Source organism: Antechinus flavipes, chromosome 4 (assembly GCF_016432865.1).
Source record: "Antechinus flavipes isolate AdamAnt ecotype Samford, QLD, Australia chromosome 4, AdamAnt_v2, whole genome shotgun sequence".
Classification (NCBI taxonomy): Eukaryota; Metazoa; Chordata; class Mammalia; order Dasyuromorphia; family Dasyuridae; genus Antechinus; species Antechinus flavipes.
The window spans coordinates 164,812,495-164,839,875 of NC_067401.1; the positions used below are offsets into that span (position 1 = coordinate 164,812,495).

Below are 27,381 nucleotides of genomic sequence, written 5' to 3' on the forward strand. Positions count from 1 at the left end.
CTAAATCTATCCTAGTTGAGCATTACACAATGTTATTATTGTGTACAAAGTTCTGTTTGTGCCCACTTCATCAATGTCAGTTCATGTAAGTCTTTCCAGGATTTTCTGAAATCAGTCTGCTCATCATTTCTTATGGCATGATAGTTTTTCATTACATTCATATGCCTCAGCTTGTTCAACCATTCCCAGAATGATGGGCATCCTAATTTCTAATCCTTTGCCACCACAAGAAAACCTGCTATTTATTTTTGTACATATGGGTTCTTTTCCCTTTTTTATGATCTTTTTGGGATATAGAAAATGGTATTGCTGGATCAAAAAGTATGCATAGTTTAATAGCCCTTTGAGCATAGGTCCAAATTGCTCTCCAAAATATTTGGATCAATTCACAACACCACTAGCAGTGCATTAGTATTTCAGTTTTCCCACATCTCTGACATTATTTTCCTTTTCTGTCATACTAGCTAATCTGATAGGTGTGAGCAGTTTGCTTGTTTTTCAGTAACAGTACCTTTTCAAACACATGCATAACCAGTCTCTTAATGTTTGCTTTTTGGCAGCCATTTGATGAAGATTACTTGAACCATCTTGAACCTCCTGTGAAGCATATGTCTTTCCATGCCTACATTAGAAAACTGACTGGAGGGGCTGATAAGTAAGCAGTTAGGCTTCAGTAATTGCATTTTAACTGAAAGAAATGCCATTTTCCATTGCTGACATTGATCTCATGATTGCCACCAGATATAAGAATGATAAAAAAACAGAGTTGATTTAATTTGTCATATGGGAAGAAACTCCCAAGTTAGTTTTGCTCAAATTAGAAAAAAAATAAAAAAGGTAAATTAGTAATTGCCAGTTAGTTAACCAGTGCTTGACAGCTCTGAATGTCAGTGGGAGATATTTATGAGAAGCTATCTGTCATGATATAGACAACATAGGACTTGGAATTTAGGAAGACTTGGTTTTGAACCCTGGCTCCAATGTGTTCTAGCTGACTAATCCTGTGCAAATCATATATAACTTCTCTGGGCTTCAGTGACACAATGGTATATATTGATGACCTTTGAAGTCCTTTCCAAGTCTATACCTGTAATTCTGGGCTTCTGGTCCTAAAATCAGAAACCCTAAATAATTACCACTGGGGAATCTGAATACAGAATTTTAATGATCTCATCAGACTCTAAGGGTGGAGAGGGTGTTGGGAATACTTAAAAGGTAAAACACCAGAGTTTTGTGCAATTGAAAACCTCTCTGCTGTGGAAACATCTCAAGATAGTTTTAACTCATGAATTTCTCAGCCTTTAATTACCTCTATTCTGGCTGTAGTTCTGCTTTTTTTCCAGTTTAGTTACTACTCTTACAGAGGAAATTTTATTTTTATTTTTATTTTTTGTTCTTTTAAAATTATTTTATTTTCAATTTGTGGAATAAAACAAGAATTTCCATAATCTATTATAATAAAAAGATAATTGTACATGCAAATTTATTACATACAAGTTGCTATTATTTTCAATTATACAACAAAATTATTGTGGAAATTTTTTCCCTTTTTTTTTTTTCTTTCCTCTCCATTCCACCCTAGAGATGGATACAATTAGACACCAAATAGGTCTATGTGTATATATGTATGCCTGCCCAAATACACACACACACACACATATATATATATATATATATATATATACATATCTATTTAGACATGCACACACCCACGAATATATATTGCCTACAAAACAACATATATATGTGTGCACTATGTATACACGTGCACATATATATGTATAATAATTGTATGCAAAATTTTCTTTTTTATATGGCTTTTAGAATTAATTTGTGGATTCATACAAAATAATTTATTTCAATAATAGCAATATTATGAATATTATGGGCCAGAACTCTGAACTTGAAACAAAGATTCTTACAAGGGGCTAACTCAGTGGAATTGATGAGACAATGGTTATCTAGTTTAGCATAGTGATTAATAGTTCTCTAGTTCAGTATATGTACTTAGTATTTAATATAGTTTTACAAGAGTCATATCTATAATAATGTAATTATAATAGAGCATATAAGCTGAGACAAACTCAACCAGAGTCAGAGCCAGAGAAGACAAGCAGACTGGAAGTGGGAGTGCAAGCTCTCAGAGCCAAGGAGAGAGCCATATTCATTCCATCTTCATCAGCCTCGTGGTGGCTGGCCTGTAGAGGAAATTTTATTATAAGAATGATAGAATTTTGGCAGTGGATGTTGGAAACACTTTTCCCCACTAATCCATCAAAATGGAAATAAAAATGGAGCCCTCATCAAAATTGTATTTGATAGCAGTGATTGAGAAAGGATCGCATTAAAAACATTTTTATTTAACCCATCTCAGACATTGCTGGTGGGGTTTTCTTCAGTGTGCTAGAGATGTACCATATCAACCACATGAATTTCAGCTTGATCTTTCAACATTCTTGTTAATATGTCAAGATTATTGACCATTAGTGACCATTGTGTCACTGAATTTAAATCAGCAACATTTAGTGAAATAAACATTGTCCATTTGATTGTGGATTTTGCTCTGACAAGCCATTGATAGCTTAGAATACTTTTCCTTTGAATCTGATTTGGAGGAAAAATAGACTTTCTTATTCTTGCATTCCAGCATGTAAAACTCCCTAGATTGCCAAAATAAAAGCAGGAAATAAAATTTACTTAATGGAGTTTGCATTTTGTAAGGCTCTTATTAATTAGAGGACGAGATGGGGGCATGTTCATGTGACTGACCATGAACATATTTTATTTTTAATTTTTTGTCCATGATAGCTTTTATGATGAAAAATCTGTTCCACTTGGTGAGGCATTTATTGTGATATTATTTGGAAATGGACTTCATGTCTGGAAGTTGACATTTACATCTCAGTTGCTAGTATACTGCCTTATGAAAATAAAAAATCATAACAATATGCCCATTTATGTATTTTTAAAACTTCTCTTAGGAAGATTGGCACTCTGAAATGAAGTTACTTGTCTAGATTCAACAAAAAGCTAGTCAGTGATAGAACCAAATGTTTAACTCTTGTTTTCTGGGTCATTGCTCTAAACTTTGGTTTTGACAAATAGAAGAATTTTGTATTTAGTTGAACTGAGGTATAATTTTCCCCAGTGTAACTCGTGTGTTTTTCTTGAATTATTTGAATCACTGAGATAAGTAGTTTATAAGTATTAGGATAAAAAGATTCATAATTAATGAAACATTAAAAACAGCTTTGGAAATATTTTTAGAAGATCATATAGTACAGCTAAAGAAGTAGATTATCAGTGTTCTTGAAACTATTCATTGATGTCAGTGACAATACATAGGTAGTAGCCATAAAATATTAGGTTTTTATGATAAAACTTTTTTTTCCTCTTGAATCCAATGAACAGAAGCTCATTTTTAAAATTTGTTAGAATTTTAGCTATTTGTAATAGAATAATCTTTAGCACATGCTTCCTGCTCCTGCCTGCCAGATGTTTAGTTCCTTAGAGAGGATTCTGTTCATGAAATATAAGGTATTTAACATATTCTTTTGCATCTCTCTCTGCTCTCCCCAGGCCACATTTTGATATTTAATTAAAGCTGCTTTTTATTTAGGGGGAAATTTGTTGCCCTGGAGAATATCAGCTGCAAGATTAAATCTGGTTGTGAGGGACATCTTCCATGGCCTAATGGCATTTGTACCAAGTGCCAGCCAAGTGCCATCACACTCAACAGACAGGTGAGTTGTTACATTGTAAAAGACTTTCAAAAAAGTGGCTCTTAAGCACTTAACTGCATAGGGAATAAGCATGAGAGGCATTTGGTGATTGATTGATTTGTGGACTATTTGGAAGTCATCAGATATCAGAAATTTCAGCTCTTGAGAGAATTCTAAGCTGCTAGTTTTTCTTTTTCATTGTATAGTATAGTACAGTGTTCTTTTTTATTTGATAAGAACACTGTGCTATACTGTACAATGAAAAAGAATGATGCTTCTTCGTAGTTGATGCTCCTAAGTGCTTAGCAAACAGTAGCTTTTGTATTATAGCTCACAGAAAGCAAATTTCCTGACACAAGGATATAATAAAAGATGAAAATCAAATGTAAAGCTAATTAGAGTAATGTGTGCTCATTATTTACTACTGAATTAAAGTATTCTCTTATATGCCTTTTTCCACTTGCTTCTCCAATGACTTCCTCCTCCCTTTCCCCCTACTTTCCTAAACATTTTGTATTTTATTTTCCATAAAAATTATCAAACCAGCATTTTAATAAATAATTCTTCAAAACAGAGGTTCTTAACCTGGAGTCTATGAATTCTTAAAAATATTTGTATAATTATTTCAATATAATTGATTTCTTGTTGTAGTACTTTCTAGGAAGGGTCCCTAAACTTCACCAGCTTCCCAAAGGGGGCCCCTTACACAAGAAGGACTAAAAACCTTTACTTGAAGATGAATTTTGAGTTTTTGTAATGATAGTATTCCTTTAAAACTCTGGGTTAAGAATATTCTTTTACTGTTTATCTTGGTTTGGATGTTTAATATTAATATTAATATTGATCTTTTTTAGTCTCCTTAGTCTTATCACCATTCCTGGAGCATTCTTAGTATTTAAAGCTTCTTATTATCTCTTAATTTTGACCCATCATTATTCCAGATATTTATTAATTTTATTAATACTTATTTTTAATTAATGTTAATTTTTTATCATGCTTCTCCAGAAAATCATATATCTAGAAAATACAATAGAAAATAATAAATGGGTTAATCTAGGAAAATAAATTATTTAAATACCATAACTTTCATGAGTCTTTTGGAATGAATGTTATTTTGGTGAATCTGATTCATTTGTTTCACAGAAATATCGGCATGTAGACAACATCATGTTTGAGAATCACACGGTTGCTGATCGTTTCCTTGACTTCTGGAGAAAGACTGGGAACCAACATTTTGGGTACTTGTATGGACGGTATACAGAACATAAAGACATTCCTCTTGGCATTAGGGCTGAGGTTGCTGCAATTTATGAACCCCCTCAGGTACAAACAAACAAACAAAAATCTATAGGATTTGATAATTCATTGTCATCATTTTAGGTAGAACTGGAAGGAATAAAATTTCACTTGTATTTCCTATTGCTAAAGGCTCTTTGCCCTTTTCAGTTAGCGTTTCTAAATTTTCATGTTGAAATTTTTCATTTGAAAAGCTAAGCCTCCCCCTCATTTCAGTTAAGACCACATAGTCCTGTTCACAAATGATAGCTTCAGAAGACATGTGTACTTTCATTCAACTTTTGAATTGAGCTGGAAGCATCTATAGCATATTAGGTTTTGTTCCCAGTGGCCTCATTGCTTGTCATGATGTTGAGGTGCTGAGAATTTGACAGCTGTACAGAGGTGCAAGTATATTCTGCTAGAAAAGAACCTACAATTTTCAGACCATTTGCTCTTTAGGCCTCATCTTACATGTAGATACAATATAAGATGAGGTTTGGATGCTCAGATTTTTTTAAGATATGATGTCTTTTTATTTGATTTTTCTAGAGCATTTCATTCATAGTTCCTAAGCAAGAAATCCAGCCAATAGTATTTATTACAGAATGTAGTAAAATGAATAGTATTGACTGCGGAACGTATATGGCTACCAGTTGGAACATTGGAATTCTTTGGTTGCCATATATGTCATGTTTGTTAATATTTATATCTGTTTTTAACCTGAAATCAAAACCCAGTGTGTATTTGAAAACACACAGTGTCGGGTGTTGTGGGTTTTGTTTTTTTGTGATGACTCATCATTTTGCAAAAGAGTCACTAGGTGGCAATGAAGACACTATTTAAGAATTCTTGGTTACTTTCTTTCTGTTTAGATCCCATACTATACCTTAATTAATCTTGAGATTTCCAAATTTGTAGAATATTTATTTGGAACTTTTTGTCATAAACCATTCATTGAAGTTTTAAAACATTCTTTTAAAAATAACAATTTTAAGAACATATAATTTCTTCCTAAGTTGAAATGGCTCCCCCACATCCAGATTAATAGAATAGAAATGATCAGGTTTTTAATTTGGACATTCTGAATGTTGGAACAGTTTGACCTTCAGCAACCTTTGATCTTATTAGGAGTTGAAACTCATGCTGCCACATGTCATTAAACAAGTACTTTTCTCTTGATTTGTAATAAAGTCTTGATTTGACCTGTGCCCTAGAAGTATTAATGATCTCCATATGGGGGATATTCAGACTAGCATAACAGAACTTTTGTTGGTTTGCCAGGATTTGACTAATTTACAAGGATATATTCAATTAGTAAAACTCAATTTTGGTATTAACTTTGCCTTTCCATGCCTGTAACTGGGAGTTCTACTAAGTATGATACTTATTCTTAATGAGCTACAAACTGCAATTAAGTGAAGATTAAAAGTTCTTCATTAAACTTCATGACTTCCAGGAAATTAGAGAGTTGATGTTCTTTGATCAATTTGTATGTCTTTAGGTATTATGTTTCATATGAGTAAGCTCACGTCCAGAACACATGAGGATAAGTTAACTTGTCACGGAAAGATATTTTGATTATCCGGTGTAATAAATAAGATCCTTGTTTTGTGGATTCTTTGGAATTTTTCTGGATTGATAACATCTTTTTTCTCCTACATAATATTTTGTATTTTACCTCTCTATATTCTTTTAATGGCAAAGTGGCTATTAAGCTGAAAGTTATTTTTAAATAACATAAGTAGCAATAATAAACATTGTAATTTAAGACAAATATTTTTCAGGCTATTGCCTGTTTGTTTTTTGTTGTTGTTGTTGTTGTTTTGTTTTGTTTTGTTTTTTTTTTTTGTCTTGCCATTTGCATTGGCTTTAATTTTGCTCTGGCTTCAGTTGCTTCTGAACTGAACAGATTTGGAACAGGATTGCACATCCAAAAAAAATTACATTGTTTAAGGGGGTGGTTGGAGGAGGAAGGTAAGGAAAACCATCCATTAGTCTTCAGTGACATATTTGGGGAAAAAAGCTTTTATCCTAAGCCTAAACCAAGATAAACATTCTGTTTTTGTTTTTGTTTTTATTTTCCTCCGCCTTTCTCAGCAAAACTGTGTGCTTGGCAGATTTGGGAAAGCCCAAGAGAGTTTGACTGTTTTTAGTTGATTGCTTCAAGTTCTTTTTCTGCCTGGACAATTATCCTTTTCCAGCCTATTTGCAGTTCTGTGCATCCTAACGAGATGAGCCTGCAGTGGATACCCAAAGTTCTGGGTATCAGCCCTGTGGTTACTCTACAATGTATACTCTCTTTCTAATTCCCCCACAGATTGGTACACAGAACAGCCTGGAGCTCCTTGAAGATCCCAAAGCTGAAGTTGTAGATGAAATTGCTGCCAAACTTGGCCTGAGAAAGGTATTGGAACCTTCTGTCAGCAAATCTGAATCTTTGCAGGAAGGAATGTTAGGGTATTGTATTGAGTAAAATGGCAGGCAGGAGGGGATTTGTCTCATCTGGGATCAATTCTCCCCAGCTGCACAAGGTCAGTTACAGACCTGACACATTTTGTAGCCTCATTTGTGTTTATTAGGCGCCAATAGCTTTTATATTTTTTTTGGCCTTAAAGTGAAATAGGAACATTTCCCTGAGCATAAAAAGATCTAAATGCCAGAGCTGTTGTATTTTAAGTCATCAGCCACCCTTATTGAGGATTACCTTAAAGAGCAATAGAAGGAAGACCCTTTCTTTTCTATCCCTGACAGGAATACGTTGCTGGAGTATTTCTTTTGCATCGATACTCTAATACAGTTCCGTCGATATTCTAGCACAGTTCCTTGTCCTCATTTCTCTTTTTTTGGACGTATTAGTATTCTCAAAGATTCAAATTCCTCTAAGTTGTTAATTTTTTTTTCTGTGATTATAGGTTCAATTCAGTTGTCATGGAATTTTCTCTAATTTAAAAGTCTGAGAAGACAATTCTTCTATTTTACTAAGACTAACCAACAATAAAAGCAGAGGAGAATTTTCCCTTTGGTTGTGCTAATTTTGCTTATCTTACACTTTATAAAGTTGCGGGATACTATGGAATTATGTGACAGGCATGAATATGACATCAATGAAAATTGAACGAGTGTGGTACAATGGAGAGAGTACTGAACACAGGTCTTCAAATCCTTGCTTGACCACTTACTACCTTCATGACCTTAGACAAGTCACATGACTTCTGGCTCCAGTTTTTTTCATCTGTAAAACAAAGTTGGACTATTTTTTCTTACCAATCCCTTCTATTGCTCAGTCTATGAGCTTATGACCTAATGGAATTTAAATGTCAGTGGACTTGTAAGTCTGATTTGAGGGCCATCTCCAGTTGTCCGGATTTATACCTGGCCACTGGACTCCAGATGGCTCTGGAAAAGAAAGTAAGGCAGGTGACCTTGCACAGCCCCCACTTCCCACTTCAATCCAATTCACCCGCATGTCACAGCATCACCTCCCTGATGTCAAGGTCCTCTTGGAGAAGGAAGGACCTAATATCTGACCTAATAAAGTTTAAGACTTGTAAGTCAGGATTTGATTCTTCATATTTTTGGATCAGTCTAACTGGTAGTGGAAATTTAGGGGAGAAAACTTGAGATAATTCCATACCTAAAGTAAGGGTTGTATGTGCCAGTCTTCATGCCACAGTTCTGTCTTCTCTCTTGCTCTTATAGCTATCTTCTCAGAAGAGCAGTAGAAGCTTCTGCTGTTTTGTCTTTTGGTTCCAAATGTTAAATCCTGGGATTTCTCTTGTTTGAAAGAGAAATTAATATTTTGTGTTCATTTGTTCTACAAACTTATTAAAGGAAAAAGGAACAAATACTTAATGTGCAGTTCTTTGTGCCAAGCTAAAGTACTTTACAAATATCACAGTTGATTGACAACTGATGATCATCATAGCACCTTGTAGTTTTAAAATCTTTTCCCAAAGAGGCTGAATTCCTAATTTGACTTTAATAATGTTTCATTTGCTACTTAACCAAACTTGTGCTATAAGCTTTATTTTTCATTGTTGCTAACCATCTCAGTTGTTCATTGGGTTTTTGTTTTGTTTTTAAAGAAATTTCAAATCCAGATTCAAAACCATTCCTCATTTTGAGAGTCCAACCTGCATTCCATTGCATTATTGTTTATGTGTTTCTAAATTAATACTTTGCTATACCCTTATATTCTGTTTGCTCCATTCCTATACTTCTTTTGGACTATCTTTCAGCATTAATAATTTTGTTTTGTTTCTCAGTGGTCAGAAGTCTTGAGTAGCTTTTTAAAAAGCCTGGCAAGCAAGATTAGTTATGTTGAATTCAGGTGGCCATATTACATCAGTTGTGGCAAATGCTACTAAATCTTCCCCAAGTAATTGGTCTGTGGTGGTGGTAGTTGTTGTAGTGGATTGGGGTGTGTGTGTGTTTTGTGCGTACATCTATTTGTCTTTTTGTAAGAGATGAAAAAGTGTTCTCTTTAGGTTCTTCCCACTCCAATGAGTCTGACTGGCATGTTTTATCTGGGGAAGGCAATAATCCAGGAAATTTTACATGGTTTTTTGTACTTCTTGCTGAAGACTTTAGTCTTTTAAGGCATAATTGAGACACTAACATCCTTTGTAGTTTATTCTTTCTGTGCTCCTTCTGTCTTGCTTACCTACTATATAAGAATGTGAATAGAAGCTTTTTTAAAGATTAAGAATGAGTGAAAATAGTGTTTTCTTCATGTAATTGCTGGCATTTACAGACATTCTTCCTGGATCCATCAGTTCCTCCTAATTTTGTAGCTATAAGGAGCCGTTCCTCGGTTGAAGAGGCTAGGTTATTGGACCTAGAATTCTTTTCATGATCTAAAAGAAGATAGAAAACATATCCTGTTTACCCCATGCCCACTCAGAAAAAATAGTTTTGAGAGAAGGAAGCATGTGTTTGGTGGAGAGTTAGTGTTAATATCACCTAGTGCTTCCTGGGGCAAGGCTCCTTCTGAGACAGATGAGGGAACCCAGATGCCACCTAAATTCATTCCATTCTCATATTCAAAGTGTGCCACAGCTTTCTCAGCCTCACTCAACCACTTCCATGCTCTCAAATCCCAAATTGCCAAATGCACTTCAAGGTTCCCAAGTTCTACATTCAACCAATGTCACCCCATTATGGTTGTCCAGCTTCTCCTTTATTCCCAGACTACTCCCCTCCTCTTTTGCCAAGTCCTAAAATGAACTATGGAGTTTTTCAGGCTCCACACCTAGCCACTTTTGCCCCACTGCAGATGCTCAAGAGAGCCTTACATTTGCTGTTTGCCATCCTGTGTATGTATTTTGATTGCAACCACTAACTCTTCTTCATACTTATGTCCCATTGACCCTCCAAACCACCTTGGTATACACCAATCCTTTGTCTACTTCTTAAGCTCCTGATTATACCCCCCTTGGAAAAGTAGTCATTTATTGTTCTCTGTGATTAATTAAACAGTGTCAGAAGGAGAAGAAATAACCCCACAACCCAGGGTTGTGTAAACACTTGTTTACCCTTTCCTCTCTCCATTCTGCAGTATCCCAGGCTCTTTCTAGGCATAGAAAAGGGTGAGAGTTTTAAAAACAATATATTTAACTCTCACAATGAAGAGAATGATGAAGCAAAAACTTGGAACAAGGTGGATGAATTGAAATGAATAATCCCAGATCTTCTAATGTGAAGGTTGAATCCAGTGATGCATTTTGATTTAGGAAGTTTTGTGAATAGAATTTTTTGGTGACCAGATTGATAAAGCAAGATAGTTCAAGGAAAGAGTCTGCTCACGAATGAATTCTTAGTGATATATTAATGTTTCCTGACAGGAACTCAGTTTATATGGAAAGAATTTTATGATGTAAAGTTCTTCTTTAAATAGGTAAAAGCCCAAAACATCATGGATTAAAAGATTAGATTCTTTTCTTTTAGAGAGACATTCCAAAAATATGTGTATTTTTCTCTTTTATTAAGGTTGGCTGGATATTTACAGACTTAGTCTCAGAAGATACCCGAAAGGGTACTGTCCGATATAGCCGAAACAAGGTAAGGAAAATGCAGAGTAAAGTGAAACGTTTCCATTATTTAGTTTAGTTTAGTCTAGTTTAGACTAGAAAGTTTTCTAATAAATCAGTTTTATTTTGAATTGACAAGGTACTTTTAGTCTTCTCCAAGTTTCATATTAAATTATTTTCAAGAGTGTCCCTTTGAAAATTAGGATCGGAGTCATTAACCCTTCTGATATTAGTGACATTTTGACCTAATATATGATGTATGCTGAGTATTAGCAGCCAGGTCAGATGCTCTACTCTCAGGTACAACCTAAATTCATTCCATTCTCCTCATATCCAAACTTTATCTGTGTATGTATCCCCTTGTAAACACTATCTGTGTATTTAGGAGAAATGCTGCATGTTGTTTCAGAGTAGCCATTCTAAATAGTCAGTTTTGGTGAATGTCATTCATTAGATGTTAAGTGCCTACTATGTGTAAAGCATTGTGCTTTATGCAGGGGATATAAAAGTGAAATCAGACTGTACTCCTAAAGATCTGGTAGATAATAAATTAGATGTGGACATAAGCAACTACAGCATACATTAGAATACAGGACCACAAAACTTCCAATTAAGAATCCATGAGAAATTTGAGGAAAGATCAGTTTGGACTTTGAAAGAAGAAAAAAAATTAAGTGGAAAGACATGGAGAAAGTCCACTCCAGGTAGTTGAGATATTTTTTTCCCCCTATTTTCCAATCCCCTCAGTTAAAAATGATCTTTCCCTTCTTGCATTGTCTCCATTTCATCTTTGTGTCCTAAAGGTTCACCTCTTATTGTGTGATTCGTGTAAATAATTACTTACTAGTAGTTGAAGTGGTTGAATTTAGTCTTAACATTTAGGCATTACTGTCTTGCATTGCATTCTGTTGAAATGAAAAGAAAAAAAAAGGAATGCATTCTAATTTGGGTTCTTCTATTATAGGACACATATTTTCTGAGCTCAGAGGAGTGTATAACTGCAGGAAACTTTCAGAACAAGCATCCCAACATATGTCGGCTTTCTCCAGATGGTCATTTTGGATCCAAATTTGTAACTGCAGTAGCTACAGGTATAAACTGGTTCAAAGTCAAATTTGTGCTATACCACTATTTCGTGGTTTGTGTTTGTGTGTACTTAAATGTGTTCATCTTATACTTTTAAAACAGTTTTTATACTTAACTGGCACAGTCCTAATTCATTCTTATGATGGGCCAATAAGGGACAGAGGGGACAGTTGTTAATCTCCATTTGCCTGTGAAAGAAGATTTGGCACAGGAAAACAATTTTATCAAAGTCACCCTCACAATTAATGGCAGATGTGGGAATCTAACTTAGTCTCATGGTTCAGAGCTCTCTCTATTTAGGTTGTTGCTTTTGGCTCCCTTGAGTCTGGACATACTTCTCCCTACTCCCTGAAACAAGAATGTGAAGTCCAACTATCTGGGAGAATGGTAATTTGTTTCCCAACACTGCTGAATTTTGCTTCTGACCACCCTATTATAACAGGAGGCATTGTCACTCATTCTTGTACTGGCCCACAAAAAATGCCTACTAGAAAAAACTGATGCTTTTATTCTGGTGTTTGAACTTGTTCTTTTTATTTTTCTGGATGTGGTGGGCATTCTGAATTGTCATTTCTGTGAAGCTTCTATAGGAGCAAAGAAGTTTTTTGGTATATATCTAACTCTGTGTACGTGTGTGTGTGTGTTTCTCCATGTCTGTGAACATGCACATGTATATACACACATACAGAAATTTATGGTAGAGTTATAAAAGATTATGGCCTGTAAGAGGTATCACAAACTATCTTCTGGAGTCTTGAGATGCTGTAGAAAAGAACAGTATATAGCACCATCTGTTTGAGAGGAGTTGAAATTTGAATCAGAGACCTAATTTACAAAACCATCAGTCAATATTTATGGAGTACTCATACTGTACTGGGGACTCACTACAATAGGAATTGTGGGGGGTTTTAGAGCAGATAGCACCTTTGTTTTCATAGAGCTTACATTCTAGTTCAATTTATTTAACTTTAATTCTAAATAGGTTGAGGAAATCTATCATGTTAACAGATACAAAACTAATAAACAACTCATACAAACAACTGTTTTTGCCATGCCTTTTCCTTTCCACCCAGCTGTTGTCCTGTCTGGGGAACTATCATGAGAAAGCTGAGGGTCCATGGACATATGGGAGAAGGAGGAATAAGAAACAAGCACATGTTGGGGGGGAGCTGAGGCTTCTGAGTGGTGTTGGGCTCTTGATTGCCAGTTTGCCTTGGGTAATTCCACTGAAACTGTACTAATTAGAAATTCATTTAATTAATAACCTCTTTACTTTAATTTTAATTTTAAAAGTTTTGATTGCTATCTTTTGTTTTTTATCTCCTTCATTTTCAATTATGTTCTTAACTCCTTCCTGATTCAGAGGGCATCCTTTGTCCATAGGGGACAGATTAGTTCATCCAACTTAATATACCCACATCTGACACTATGTGCATTGTTTCATACTTTTTGCTCCCACTTCTGTGAAGAAAGAGGAAAAGTATTTTCTCTTTTCTTTTTCAGGGCCAAGTTTAATCCGTAGAAAGCAGCAGTCAAGGTTTTCTTTTCCTGTTCTGTTTACATTATTGCCATTTACGTGTATGTGTTTTACTGGTTCTGCTTCATTGCATCAATTCTAGTCTTCCCTATACTCTTTATGTTTGCTATTTCTTAGACTGCAATAATGTTTCATTATGTTCATATACTACAGTTTAATAGCATCTATTTGGGCAAACATAATCTTTAAAAATACCAATACCATTGAGTGACTAAGGGGCATGCAGTCATTCACACATTTGTATGAATTAGTTCAATCAGATTGTCTTTATTCTAGCATCTGGTATAGTTCAACTTGCCTGAAGGGAGTGGGAGTTTTGAGTAGAGAGGAAGTGGGAAATTTTAAAGCAGGGAACCCTTTGGAGAGTTGAGGAGCATCAGGTGGGAAGTTAGAAACCTCGTTTAGTGTGAATATTGTGGGGCTGGAGAGAGAGGCATGAAAAGAGAGGAAAGGAGGAATAAAGAAAGTTAAGGTGGATACTAGAGGAGAATTGGCTTTTTTCAAATTTTTGCCTTGAGTCACTGAAAGGAAAAGGCCTTTTCCCTCCTTTTTTTCCATATACCCATTCTGCCAGAGTCTGTTAGTGACATCAAAATTGTAGTCCGGTTTCATTGTAGGCTAAATACACTTTTGTGATCATCTGACTTAAGAACCTAATAATCATTTATAACTTTTATCTCTCAGATAGAAAACCTAACAGATAAGGTTCTGAGGTCTGAAAAACTAATTTATAATACAATTCTCTTCTGAGTTGGAAGCCATATATACCTTCACCTCTTAAGAGACTGGAAAAAAATTAGACTTGCACTCAGGAGACTTGGGTTTGAGTCTCTGCACTTGACAAATCATTTAACCTTTAGCCTCCGTTTCCTCATTATAAAATGGATACCATACTATATGTAGCACTCGTCTCACAGAGTGATTGTGCATAATGTGCACAAAGTTAAAAAAGCATACATATTATTGTGTATTTATTACTGGACTATCCTGCTTTGAGTGATCGATGTTCTTAATATTTCATTCCCTTATGTTGTTAAGAAATTTGACAAAGTTAGGTCATCAATTCTAAAAGTATAGATTTGAGAGGGTCCTTTAGGGGTATCGTTGGACCTGCCTCAATGCTCAGGATTTTCATGATCTATATTTTTCTTTTTGATGTAAGTTAATTAATTTTCTTATGTTGCTTATTAGTATTATATTCAAGATAAAACTGTTCTTTTCATTAGTTTAATGGTTTTAATTTTTTAATTTAATAAATGTCCAAGTAAGAGTGGATGAATCTTAGTTGATAGAATTAGCTAGCTTAGATTGTGAAGGGGATAAAATTCCTTAGCATCTGTTTGTTACATTGTCTGCCCTTTCTCTGACTATATTCAGAATATTGGAAACTTGAATTATTTAGTGGTAGAAGAGGTTTGTTCAGTAAATTTCAGTGGTTTCATAGAACCAGAGAGTAACTCCAAAAGCCAGAGTGAGAATTCTATGTTCTGTGTTTAATTCTATGTTCTCAGTTTAATTTCTTTTGTCTCTTAACTGGGTGGCACAAATAGCTCACTCAAAATGCTTTGGAATCTACTTTTTTTTTAAAATTTCTTTTTGGTGGTGTTTATTTTGCTTTTACTTTTTTGGGCACCTAAAACAGTAGTTAAAATTATGTCTGGAAAAAGGAAAGTAGAGGAAAGTGACCTTTTAGTTAACATTATTGAAAGAGGAAATGTTGGTCACATAGTTCAGCTATGGATTCAGTGATGTAGCTTCTTGAAAGAACACAATAATATAGTAGATAACAAAATTTCACATTTCTGTAACACTTTTTGGTCTACAAGTATTTTTCTCATAGCAACCTAATGTGGGTAGATTGTACAAAGAGTATTATTCCTTTTTTATACATTTGAGGAAACCAAGGTTTCTGAATGTTAAATGACTTGCCCATAAAGCCATCAAAGAAGGATTCAAACTCAAATCTTCTGATCCCATTTTTCCCCCCTTTATACAGAACTTAATTAACACTAAATAAATTGAGTATTTCTACATAGAGTAGAACAGAAAAAGAGGATTGTGAAATTGTGAATCTCTGTTATATACATTTTTTCCTTTTATGTGCTTAATAAATTCACTGTGACTTTTAAAGTTATCCTGCTTATCTTTTATTTTTTTCTGGCTTTGTTTTTTCTTGCATATTTAAAAAAATGCTTTAGGGACCCTCATTTTCTTTCTTTTCTTGTTTTTTTTTTTTTTCTTCTTTTTGCAATTCTATAGGTAGCTCTTTTCTCCCTTCGAAGGAGCTGGATTTTTTAAACTAAAGAAAAATATTGGATCAACTACAGCAAGGCTTATTAGGTTTCTTTGCTACCCTTCAGATTCCAAACTTCAGCATGACTTATAGAAAAGAATATGTTTTAAGAGTTCTTCTTTCTGCTAGCATAGTAACCTTTGTAAACTCCCTGTTGCCCTAGGCATTCCAGGCTTTTGAGGACCTTTGAGTCCAAATGGTGAATTAAAGTAGAACCTTAAAAGATTTTTATGAAGGAAAATGATAGTTAATTGGTTCAGGCTTTCTCTGAGTCTTAATCCATATTTGGTTTCTGGGAAAGTTAAAAAATGAAAGATTAGGGAAAAAAATTTGGGAAGATTGTCAATTCCAGATAATTTAACAACATAATTAAGTAAACCATCAAAACTTCAATTTCTTGATAGTCCACATGACAGGGAAATTTATAGTTTATCTCATTGTACTTATCTTTGGAGTATCTCCATATGGACTAATTTTGCTTTCTTTAACAGCCTTCAATTTTACACTTTCCAGTTTCCTCCCATTCTCAAAGGTCAGGTTTTTTTCTCTCTCCAGTGTTCTATTGTTTAATGATAAATTTGATGACTACTTTAGATTAAAATATTCAGATTAAAATGTTAACCAAGTGGTCTTCCCTCTTCTTCCCCTCCCCTTTTCTCACTTCATCTCCTCCTTCTGCTTTTCTCCCCCATTAAGCTAGTAGAACTTAGTGTTCTTGTGTGTAGCTTAATCACTTTGTCCTATATACGTTTATATCACATTGCCTGACCTTTAGGAGTTGCCATTCATTTGAATGCAGACAACCATTTCCCCTTCTGAGTTTAGGTTTCCCAATTAATTTAACACATGACACTAAAACCAATGTAAGCCAACAGAAGGTGGGTGATCTTGGAAGTTGCACAAACACCCTTGTTCTTAGTAAACTTATTCTCCTCCATTTTTGTGATAGCAAGCAAAGCAAAAATATACTGTGATTTTCTAAGGACATGCAAAGAGAAAGGGTCTAAGCTATCACTAAAAGAGATAATTTTTGGCTTTGTATAGATGATGCCTTCCTCTAAATAGATAGACAAGATCTCTTCCCATTTCCCAAAAGGTGCATTTGTCCATGAGTTAAAATATTTTAAAAATAACATTCTTAATCATTTTTATTTCAAGAATTGAGCTTATTCCAGTATTAGCCTGTCTTCACTAGACCTCTCATACAGCTTTTATCCTTTTAGACAGGATGGTATGATGAAAAAAGAATGAGAGAAAAGAGAGTATAGAGATAAGAGTGGATGCAAGTTTAATCTTTTTTTAATCTTTTAACTCTGCAACTTTTTGCAGATAATTTAATTCCGCTGAGCCTCCACTTACACAACATAAGAATAATATTTCTTTATAGGGTTGTAGTGGGATTCAGTGGGATAATATATGTAAATCACTATATTATAAATATAAGTTGTTATGTCCTGAACCTGATGTCAAGTTCAACAGTTCTATTTGTTTTGAGGAGGGTGACAAAAGAGTAACCTACTATTTTCTGTAGTTGAGTCTTCCTAGCATGTGCTTTTTTTCCGATAATCACTGAAGAATTGGAGATTTCTGACATTTGTACTTTCTCTTTCCTGTATACATCCTCATGCCACAAGGAGTACATTAGGTAGAAGATTGAAAAGGTTGTTGGTTTGGCAATTTACTTCTATTTTTATTTTTATTTTATTTTATTTCCTCAGTTCACAAGAAGGTGCCAGTGACTGTAGCTTATGTGTGAACTTAGAGTGTACTTACAGCAATCTTTGAGTAATGTGTGCTTTGGAACATTTTTTTAAATAAAATATTTTAGAGTTTACCAAATTGTACATGGAACTAAATTCAATTATGAGGAATTATCTTTCTTCTTTGAAGATGAAGAACAGCTAAACAGTTATCAGGGAGTTATTATATATATATATATATATATTTTTTTTTTTTTTTTTTTCCCCATAGTCGCTGTCAATGGGTTTGTTCTGAAAGTTGCTTTCTCTTCCAGGTGGCCCAGACAACCAAGTTCATTTTGAGGGTTACCAGGTATCTAATCAGTGCATGGCATTGGTCCGGGATGAGTGCTTGTTGCCCTGTCGAGATGCCCCTGAGTTGGGTTATGCCAAGGAATCCAGCAGTGAACAGTATGTGCCTGATGTGTTCTATAAGGTAAGAAGTATGAGGTTTATATCAGTAAATTAACATAGGCAGCTGTCTTCACTTTGAAGTACTCATCTATCAGGTGATTAGCCATTTGTCTATCACCGTTAACATTAGAACTCTCCACGAACTAAGGTACTGTAAAATTATCTGGGATTATGATCAGCCATACAATCTTATCTTTGTGTCTTTAGTTTCTTCTTTTGACCAGTAAAAATGATGTGGTTAAAAATTAAACCATTACAAAAGCTCTTTAAGATTCCTTTAAATGGAAGAAGCCAGAAAATATCAAGGCATATATATATTCATTGATGAAACATGATAGAATAGTTCAGGAATTATGCTTCTCTTGCTACTTGGTATTATAATAAATAATTAAAGGAAAGAATTTTTTAGAGGCCAAGAAATGCTTATTATAGATTTTTAAAAATGTAACATGAATCAGTTTTCCACTCTTAATGTGTCATTTTCATTGTCTTGTTCCGTTTGTGAAATTTGCCATTGTCTTGATATTCCTATTCTTGAATTTGCCCTTGGATTTCTGTGATGACTGGCAAAAAAGAAAGATTTTTTTTATTATGTTGCTAAAAAAATCAGATTACTCTTGCAGCTGGGAGTAGGATACATAAGAGTCTTGTGTTCTTGTATTACTAATGGTATTTACCTTTTTCCTCCAGTTTTCTTCAGAGAGAATGATAGGATTTGAAAACCTGTTCAGTGGTGATAGAAGTCTATTTTTAATGAAACTATTACATTTTGCTTATATGCTATGAGTGGTTGTTTGTTTGTTTTTTTGCGGTTGTGCTTCTAGAAATTCCATCATTTGAACCCTGCAGTTGATCACAAGGAAAGAGAGAGTTCATGATGTTTCAGTCTTTTTCATGTCTGTAGTCCTTTGAAGTTCTTTGACATCCCTTTGGTCTTATATTTTCAACAACTATCTCTTGATGAGACTTGAGGATTATTGAGACTTGAGTTCATATATTTCCTATATTCTTATATTTCTCTTGGATATAATTTGAGAAATGAAGATTTTGATTAATTACTGATCCATTGTTTAAATTTGAGAATCATTTAACTCGTTTCAGACTTTAGTCATAGTGTAGTCTGGTGTACTAGTTCTTACAGTTCTTCATGAGACAAATAAACCTACATTCTAGACATTGGTGTCTATATCAGCTTTTACTTTTAAGCAGGGGCTGTTAATCTGGAGTCTGAACTTTAAAAAAAGATCCTATTCTGATAACTTCACTTAAATACAATTGATTTCTTATGCATTTTATTTTCTACATTTAAAAACTATTTTGCTTTTATTGTTTTACTTGTTTATTAATAATATTATATTATAATATATAATCTATATATTATATAATATAATTATATAATAATAATAATATTATTATTGTTATTATTTAGTCTTCACTGGATTACCAAAGGGGTCCATTAACAAAAAAAGAATTTTTAAATTAAAAATTCTATTTTAGAGCAAACTGATAAACAAGACACTAACAGCATTCTGTGGAAATTTTCAAGCTCTGATGGATTATAAATTTGTACGTTGGGTGAGGAAACATATTTCATTACAAGTCCCTGTTGGTTGCAGTTTTTTTTTTTGTTTGATTGCATTTTTAAATAATCTGCATGGAAACTTGAAGATTTGATTACCCTTTGTTATTTCTGAGATTCATTATGTTGAGTTTAAAATATTTTCTAGTTTAGGAACTTAATGGATAAACTAATGCTGTTGAACTTTTGGAATGCTGCTAGTTTTGTTTTTGAGGAATAAGAAGGGCTCTTATAAGTTCATATAATGAAGAGGAATATGGGTGAAGGAGTCATAGTCACTCAGGCTTACTGAGGCATCATGTTTAGTCAGAGTCAAATCTATGATCTTCTGTGGCACAGATCCTCTTGCTGAGGTGTAAGTGATGTGGACTGCAATAGATCTGTCCACTCAGATTGATAGGGAGTCCAAAAAGTTCTATGAGTTCCTTCCCATTTTTTGTGTATAATGTGTCCAGAGAATATATTTTGCGCTTTCTGGAACACAATTTGTTGGGAAGATTTATTTTTGTTCACAATTAGAAATAGTTGTTGTCTAGAAATGAATTGTTGTTTTGTCCTGTTTTTAAATGGGGGGGGGGGGACGGGGGAGTTATGTTGTCTGTGTGCTAATGGAATAAGAGTTTAAGGCTCTGCCATGTTCCTCTCATTTAAAAAAAAAATTATAGCTAAGTGTGACTCCCCTGTGACTGACTCATTCCCATGGCCTTTAGCTCTTAAGTCTGAGGAGAGGAGGAAAAAAAATGACTTCCATATAAGTTGTGAGAAAATACTCATTAAGCCTTTTTGTTTGTCTGTCATATGCTCTGAGAAAAGTTTTTTGTCATTGCTGCTTTTGTGCTGCTATCTTATCAGCCTTGATAGGGCAGACTTTCCTGCCTTTTGATAGGAGAGTATTTGTACATGAGTCAGAAAACTCATTAAAGTAGCATCCAGTTTGAGGGGCTAGCTTTCACGTTTGGTGAACCTTCCAAAAGAATGTTGCCCAACCTGTAAAACGTATTCATGTGGTTAAGTGATTTTGACCCATTTTTAGAGCCTGATAGATGAAGACCTTGAAAGCGAACTTAACCAACTATTCACTTAAATTTGGGATCCAGTTAGTGCATTTTAATCAAGCTTTCCAGTCAGTAGCCTGAAAAACCAAGGGCAAATGTAGGGTTGTTTTCTTTGAAAGTTTTTTTGGTTCTTTTAACAAAAGATGAATTTTGAGAACTAATTTGAAAGTATATTTTTTATATTATTTAGTATAAAGATGTTAGTGTCAGTTTTTAGAGTGTTGATACACATTTCTTTGGTTTTGTTTTTCTCTTGAATTCTAGATTTTAAGCACCCTTTCCTATTTCCATATAATATATGCTATTTCCTTGATAACTTTCTTTGTTAGGGGCAAGGTAACATTTGATAATAATCATATCAAATATTCTACTGGATTTGAATGTCTAAAAGTTACCTGAGGATTGATTTGAGGAGTGAGAGAAGAGAAAAGTAAAACATGAAATTTATAAACCCTTGGAAATATGTTAGACTATATTAATACTTTTGTAGCCTTTTCTTGTGTTAACTTTAAAAAAATTTTTTACTTTCAGTATCAGCAGTAAGTAAAGATGCTATTCTTACAATAAGATGCCATTTTATTGCTGCTTTCATGTCCAGAGAACTCACTACAAGATGTTAATTAATGCAAGGGGACCATTTCATCTAGGCACTCACCTCTCATTCAGGTCCACTATGGATCTTGCCAGATCTCCCCCCACCTCCACTCCCACTTTGAAGACTTGTCCATCAGATTCAGTTTCTGATGGAATGGGTAAGAGACATCAACATGTTGGCTTTTAACTTCCTTCTTCCTGAGCATTCTTAGACCAACTGCCTGGATCCTGACTAATCTGGACAGTTATAAGATGAGCAAGTGAAGAAGGAAAACCATTTCCTCCTTTTGATATAATGTGAATCACAGCCTTCCTGCTCCCCATCTAACTATAAATTCTTTCCTGCATTCCCTATTTGGGGGTTCTCATTACTACATCAGTGAGTACATCATGAGCTCTTGATATTTTCATATTGATCTCCTGAGACCAGACATGTTATAAGTTCTGGCCCAGTCAGCAGGATTTTGATGTGTTAGAGAATAATCTATTTAAATCTGTCTCTTTAAATAAATAATCAAGGGGGGGAGGGGGAGGAGTTGTTCCTTCCAGAAAAGACATTTATACATTCCAGAAGTTCTATTTATTTTTTTTATTTGTGAACTTTATATTGAGTATCAGCCTCCAGAAGCATTATCTGTTAAATTACAATTGCATTTCAAACCCTAGAAAGTTTAGTTTTGTCTATTTTTGGTTTTATAGTAGTTTTACATCTTTTTAATTCCTACAGTAAGCAGTCTATAGACCTGGACTGTATCATAGACATGAAATGCACATCTCCTATTTCAAGTTCTTAATCAGGTTACATATCCGACTTTTCCATTTAGTTGTTCCAAGGAAACTCAGGTAAGTGTGTCTTTGATACAGGTTCTTTTGAGTATCTATGCCCCAGATTCCAAACTTTTAGATCTGGGTTGTGAATAATTTACATGCAGTTTTTGCTTGCCCTTTCAAATTTATACTGTTCTGGTGTGAGGACCCTGGAGAAAATATCGAATATAGGCTACATTCTTTCTAGGCTGAATAGCTAACATTTCATTTCCCTGGGAATAGGATTATTTTATCTCTTATCTATTTCCCAGTATCTGGCACATAGTAGGTACTTAACAAATTCTTGCGATTGATTCATTAAGCATGTTTTTCTTTTTTAAAAATTCAGCCAATTTGCTTGTATGTAAGCTTTTGATATCAGATGACTTTTTTGATTAGCTTGGAATGATACATTGAGTTTACATGATAGGCCTTTGCTTCCTCAACTTTCAGAACCAGACAGCCAAGAATTCTGCAGAATTGTGCCTCATTAAGGGTCCCAGGAAATGTGAAGAATATTTATCATTTGTTGGAGACTTGGCTTGAATGAATAAATGAAAAATCATTTAATTGCTTGTTTACTATGTACCTGCACTGAAAAAGAATATATACAGACTCTACTGTATATGACCTTATGTTTTTTCTCTTGCCTACAGGATTTGGTAAACATATTGAAAGCATATGTTGAAACTCTTCAGTCAGTGTTGGATACAGTTTGTCACCTGGAAGTACTTGAGATGTTTTTATAACCTCACCTAATGCAGGATCTGGTTTAAATTATAGAAAAGAAAGCAACTCTGAGGCATCTTATGTATCAGTTCAGTCACACTTATTATCAAAATGCCTTTGTGATAACAGAACACCTTATCAGCCCCTGTTTATAAAGTTAAAAGGAACTATTCCTAATCCCCTTATAAAAAATTAAGCCATGTGGAATATGCTATTTAAGATTCTCCTGTTCAGAAGGATGAACAAACTTCTCATTTTATACAGATTTCAGTGAAGGGAAGTGTGTCTCCACAACATATGGGAAGTAGTTTACTGTCATTGCTAAAACATTAACATTGCTCAGCATCATAGCACTTAGCCTTTGTAACATTGTTCACCAGTCCTGCTGTATTATATAATGTATGCTAGCTGTTTTCTCCCCAGATGCTTTCTTCTCAAAAATTAATTCTCATACAAGCTTGGTTTACCGGAATAGAAAATTTAAGACTCAGGCAGCATCAGAATCAGAGCTTCACAAGCATTAGTAGGAATTTGTAATTATTGTCTTGTTAATCTGCACTTATCTTCTCTTCACTGTCCAACCAGAACTTTAAAGTAAAAGGAATTTAAAAATTTTTGTGATGTGTGATTGAGTAATTGAATTTAGGGAGACTTGTCAGGGAGCACAATTGACTTCTTGATACCTCGTAAAGGAGCCTGAATTACAGTTCTGTTTTCTAAGTGTTGGTGATTTTACTGGTTAGGTTTAATAGCATTGGCTTCCCTAGCCTCTGACTTGCTTAGTAAAATCTTCTGACATAATAAGCTTGGAACTATAGTGTGTATTTTATTTGTAATTTTAGTTCACCATATTCAGGGTAGGGAAAGGATAGTGAGGAAGATTCTGTGGATGAACATTGTTTGTAATCTGTAATTTTAGGGTATTGAATTGGGCCATTAGGAACCTTTAATAGTTCACAGCAAGGAGGGAACTTAGTTGAATGCTTTGCTCAATGCTAGGCACGTTAAAAGAGTCCAGTAAATATTTAATGACTTGCTTAGCAATGCATTTCACATGTTTACTCAAGCTGTGCAAATTTTTGAGCAAATATTTTTCACCACAGAGGATCCTGTTTGTAACGTAAATTCTTCATAGAAAAGTTCAGAATTAGTTAAATCCAATAGGGAGATTCTGACAGATTGAGTTAAGATGATTCCTATCTCATGAAAAATGATCCTTTGTTTAAACTATCTTGCTTGAATAGGTAGAGCCCTAGTTTTCAAACTAGAAACATGAAAGAACAATGATCTTGTTCTTTGCACTTTAGCAAAGACTAACCCAAGGCTTTCAGTGGATGATGTTTTTCCTGTGATGCTTTGTGTGCTCCACTTCATTTCTTGATTTTCTGTGCTGGGAAATCCCAGAGGAAGCTGCTGGTGTCACTAGATTTCCCTCCTTGACAGTGCTTTGGAAAAGTAAGCTGGTGTCTTATCTCATTTTCCTTTTCTAAAACAAGATGGTGCTGTCTAATTTGTGGAATTTCCTGCTTTCTTGTCTCATTGAAAGTTGCTTTTGGTTCTCTCCGTTCTTCCCCCCCGACTAGTGTTGCTGGGTGTTTTTTCTTGACTCCTGCCATCCGGTGCCTTTGCTTCTAAGTAGAACGGAGAGCAGGGCAGCTTAGTAATGAGGATCTTTGATTTCTGACTCTTCCTTGTATCTTCCTACAAGTGGAAATAAAATTGCTGACACTTTGTTGGTTGCCAAACTTAGAGTTAAGACATCTCTCTCCTACTGTACTCCATCTGACATTTGCTAAGGCCCATAAAATGTAATTGCCTTTTAAAATGGTACATGGGGTTAGGGATTAGCTGGAAAAAGCATTGAATCGAAGGAAGAGGGAGAGAGAAAAGTTACTTGTTTTTCACCAGGGAAGAAGGGGATTCAAGTACCCTTATTTTGGGGGAGCAGGAAACAGGGTTCACTTAGGAAGTTAAATTGTGTGGGAATCACTTGCCATACACAGAAGAGGGGGCATTTAACTTGAAAATCCCTAGAGGGGAAGAAAGATTAAAGTGAACAGGTGCTGGAAAAATGTTTCTGCATATTAGAACTTAATTAGATTTGAAGATGATTTCCAGATGGGCTAATTATGTGTGCTGTTGCAGGTTATTTCTTGTAGGGGCAAGAGCATATTTTTGGAAATGGTGATTTAGTTTGATTGGATTTGATTCCTGCCTACCATATCACATCGATCTATAAATTGTTTCTTTGGGGGCCTTCAGAACCTACTCAAAAGATCCCATGTCTTGGACTATTCCTATCAAAGCTAATAGAACCTAAATAAGCTAATGCTTCCTTCCCCCTCAGTCGCCCTGACTGCCACAAAATAACCTATAAAGACAGCCACCTGTCATGTGAAAGGATAAATGATGCTTATCCAGATTGGTTGGAAAGTCATTTCATCTGTGAAGAGAATACTGAAGAAGTGACACATTTCCAGAAACAAGAAGAAGCCCTATATGTATAAAAATATTTATAGCAGCTCTCTTCTCAGGGCCAAGAATTGGAAATTGAGGGTATGCCCATCAATTGGGGAATGGCTGAATAAATTATGATATGTGATTATGATGGAATATTATTGTTCTATGGGAAATGATGAGCAGGATACTCTCAGCAAACCCTGGAAAATCCTCCATGAATTCAAGAAAAGTGAAATATACTGTGTACTAGTAATAGCAAAACTGTGGAATGATCAGCTGTGAATGATATTGTTATTCTTAGCAAAACAATGATCCAAGACTTCTCTAAAGCACTTATGATGAAAAATGCTGACCATACCAGAGAACTGATTGTGTCAGAATACAGATTGAAGCAAAATCTTTTTTTTTTTAAACTTTTTTTTTCTTGATAGCTTTTTGATAGGGGGTGATCTTCTTTCACATGATATTTATGGAAATGTTTTTCATAACTTCACATGTACCTTCTTAATGGGTAGAATAGGGGCTGGTTGAGAAGGCAAGAAATATGATGTCCATTTTACATAAGAAATCAGTTAAAACATTTCCACATTAGTCATGTTGAGGATTTAAAAAGCAAGAAAAATAAATGAATAAATAAGCTTTGATCTGTATTCAGAGTTCTTTTTCTGGAGCATTTTTCATGAGTCTTTTAAAATTGTCATAAATGATTATGTTAATCAAAGTAGCTAAGTCAAAGCCAATTATAATTTTGATGTTATTTTGTATAATGTTCTCATATTTCTGTTTACTCTGCATCAGTTCATGTAAATCTTCCTCAATTTGTCTGAATTTATCCCCATCAAATTTCTTACAGAATAATCTTATTCTATCACAATCACATTCCATAATTTGTTCCGCTTTTTACTAGTTGATGAACATCCTCTCAGTTTTCCAATTCTGTGCTATCACAGAAAGAACTGTGAAATTTTTTATATGTGTCCCTTTTCTTTTTTCTTTGATTTTTTTGTGGGCTACCAACTTAATAATGACATTTGAGTCAAAAGGTAATGAGCAGTTTCGTAGTCTTATGGGCGTAGTTCCAAATTATTCCACATAATGGTTGGGTGGGAGATCATTTGAATGGAAATTTAGGAGTCTAAACTCTTACTGCTGTAGTGATTATTGTTGTTATTATAGAAAGCAAATAAATTTAATGTCCAAAGTCTGCCAGATAGAATGGTCTAGATAAGTTTGAGTAGGGAAAATATACTTTCAGTTGGAGGTTGAGCTACACCTTAGAAAAAGAGAAGGATTCTTTAAAATATTGATTTGGGGAAGAAGTATTCTACCTACAGAGATGGCAGGGATAGGATAAATCAATCTCTGTAAATGCATGGAATTAGAATATCAGATTAGAGAACAACTCAGATTAAGTTAGAATATAGATATGAATGTACAAAAAGGCCTCTTGCCAGAATATTTAATTTAAAATGAGAGAAGTCCAAATTGGGGCTGATGGATTTCTCATTCAGATAACGGAATTGTTTTGGCTTACAAGTAACTCTTGATGATTGCCTCCCTGAACATTTTCCAGGAAGGATGCTAATATGCTGGATGATGATTTTCAGCCATACTGCATACTTCAGTACAACTACTTCAGAGTCTGAAAATCTTAATAACATAAACTTTATTATAGGGCCCTATAATTAGAAATTATGGATATATAATTTATATGACTCAATGAATGATTTATATAATAAGTGATGATTTAGATAGAAAAATTACCCCCACACACACATGCAGAATCTTTAATGAAAAGCATCGGTTCTTATGAATTTATTTCTTGAGCCATGTTTGAATTCAGAATGTTTGACATAAATCAGATCTAATTGTCATGTTTTGATTAATGAACATATGCTGGCCATTTTTCCCCATAATTAAACTTTATGTTCGAAGCATCTGACAAAGCAAAACAAGTTTAGAGTTTGACAGATTGTCAGAGAATTTTTTTTCCCCAATCTCTGTACTTTTTTCATATGTGTATATTCATTTGTATATGTGTTTATTACCACTCAAGATT

The 27,381-nt window shown here is 34.4% G+C and overlaps 1 protein-coding gene across 2 annotated transcripts in view; it reads left to right on the plus strand.

Annotated features, from left to right (window-relative positions):
* Positions 1 to 27,381, plus strand: part of NPLOC4 (NPL4 homolog, ubiquitin recognition factor) — a 59,313-nt gene that overhangs the window by 13,223 nt on the left and 18,709 nt on the right. For both annotated transcript variants that reach the window (XM_051995384.1, XM_051995385.1), the window contains exons 6-12: positions 561 to 655; positions 3,620 to 3,743; positions 4,866 to 5,045; positions 7,318 to 7,404; positions 10,989 to 11,060; positions 11,994 to 12,120; positions 17,960 to 18,120. In XM_051995384.1, the coding sequence (XP_051851344.1) occupies positions 561 to 655; positions 3,620 to 3,743; positions 4,866 to 5,045; positions 7,318 to 7,404; positions 10,989 to 11,060; positions 11,994 to 12,120; positions 17,960 to 18,120 (846 nt within the window). The remainder of the gene's footprint in view (positions 1 to 560; positions 656 to 3,619; positions 3,744 to 4,865; positions 5,046 to 7,317; positions 7,405 to 10,988; positions 11,061 to 11,993; positions 12,121 to 17,959; positions 18,121 to 27,381) is intronic.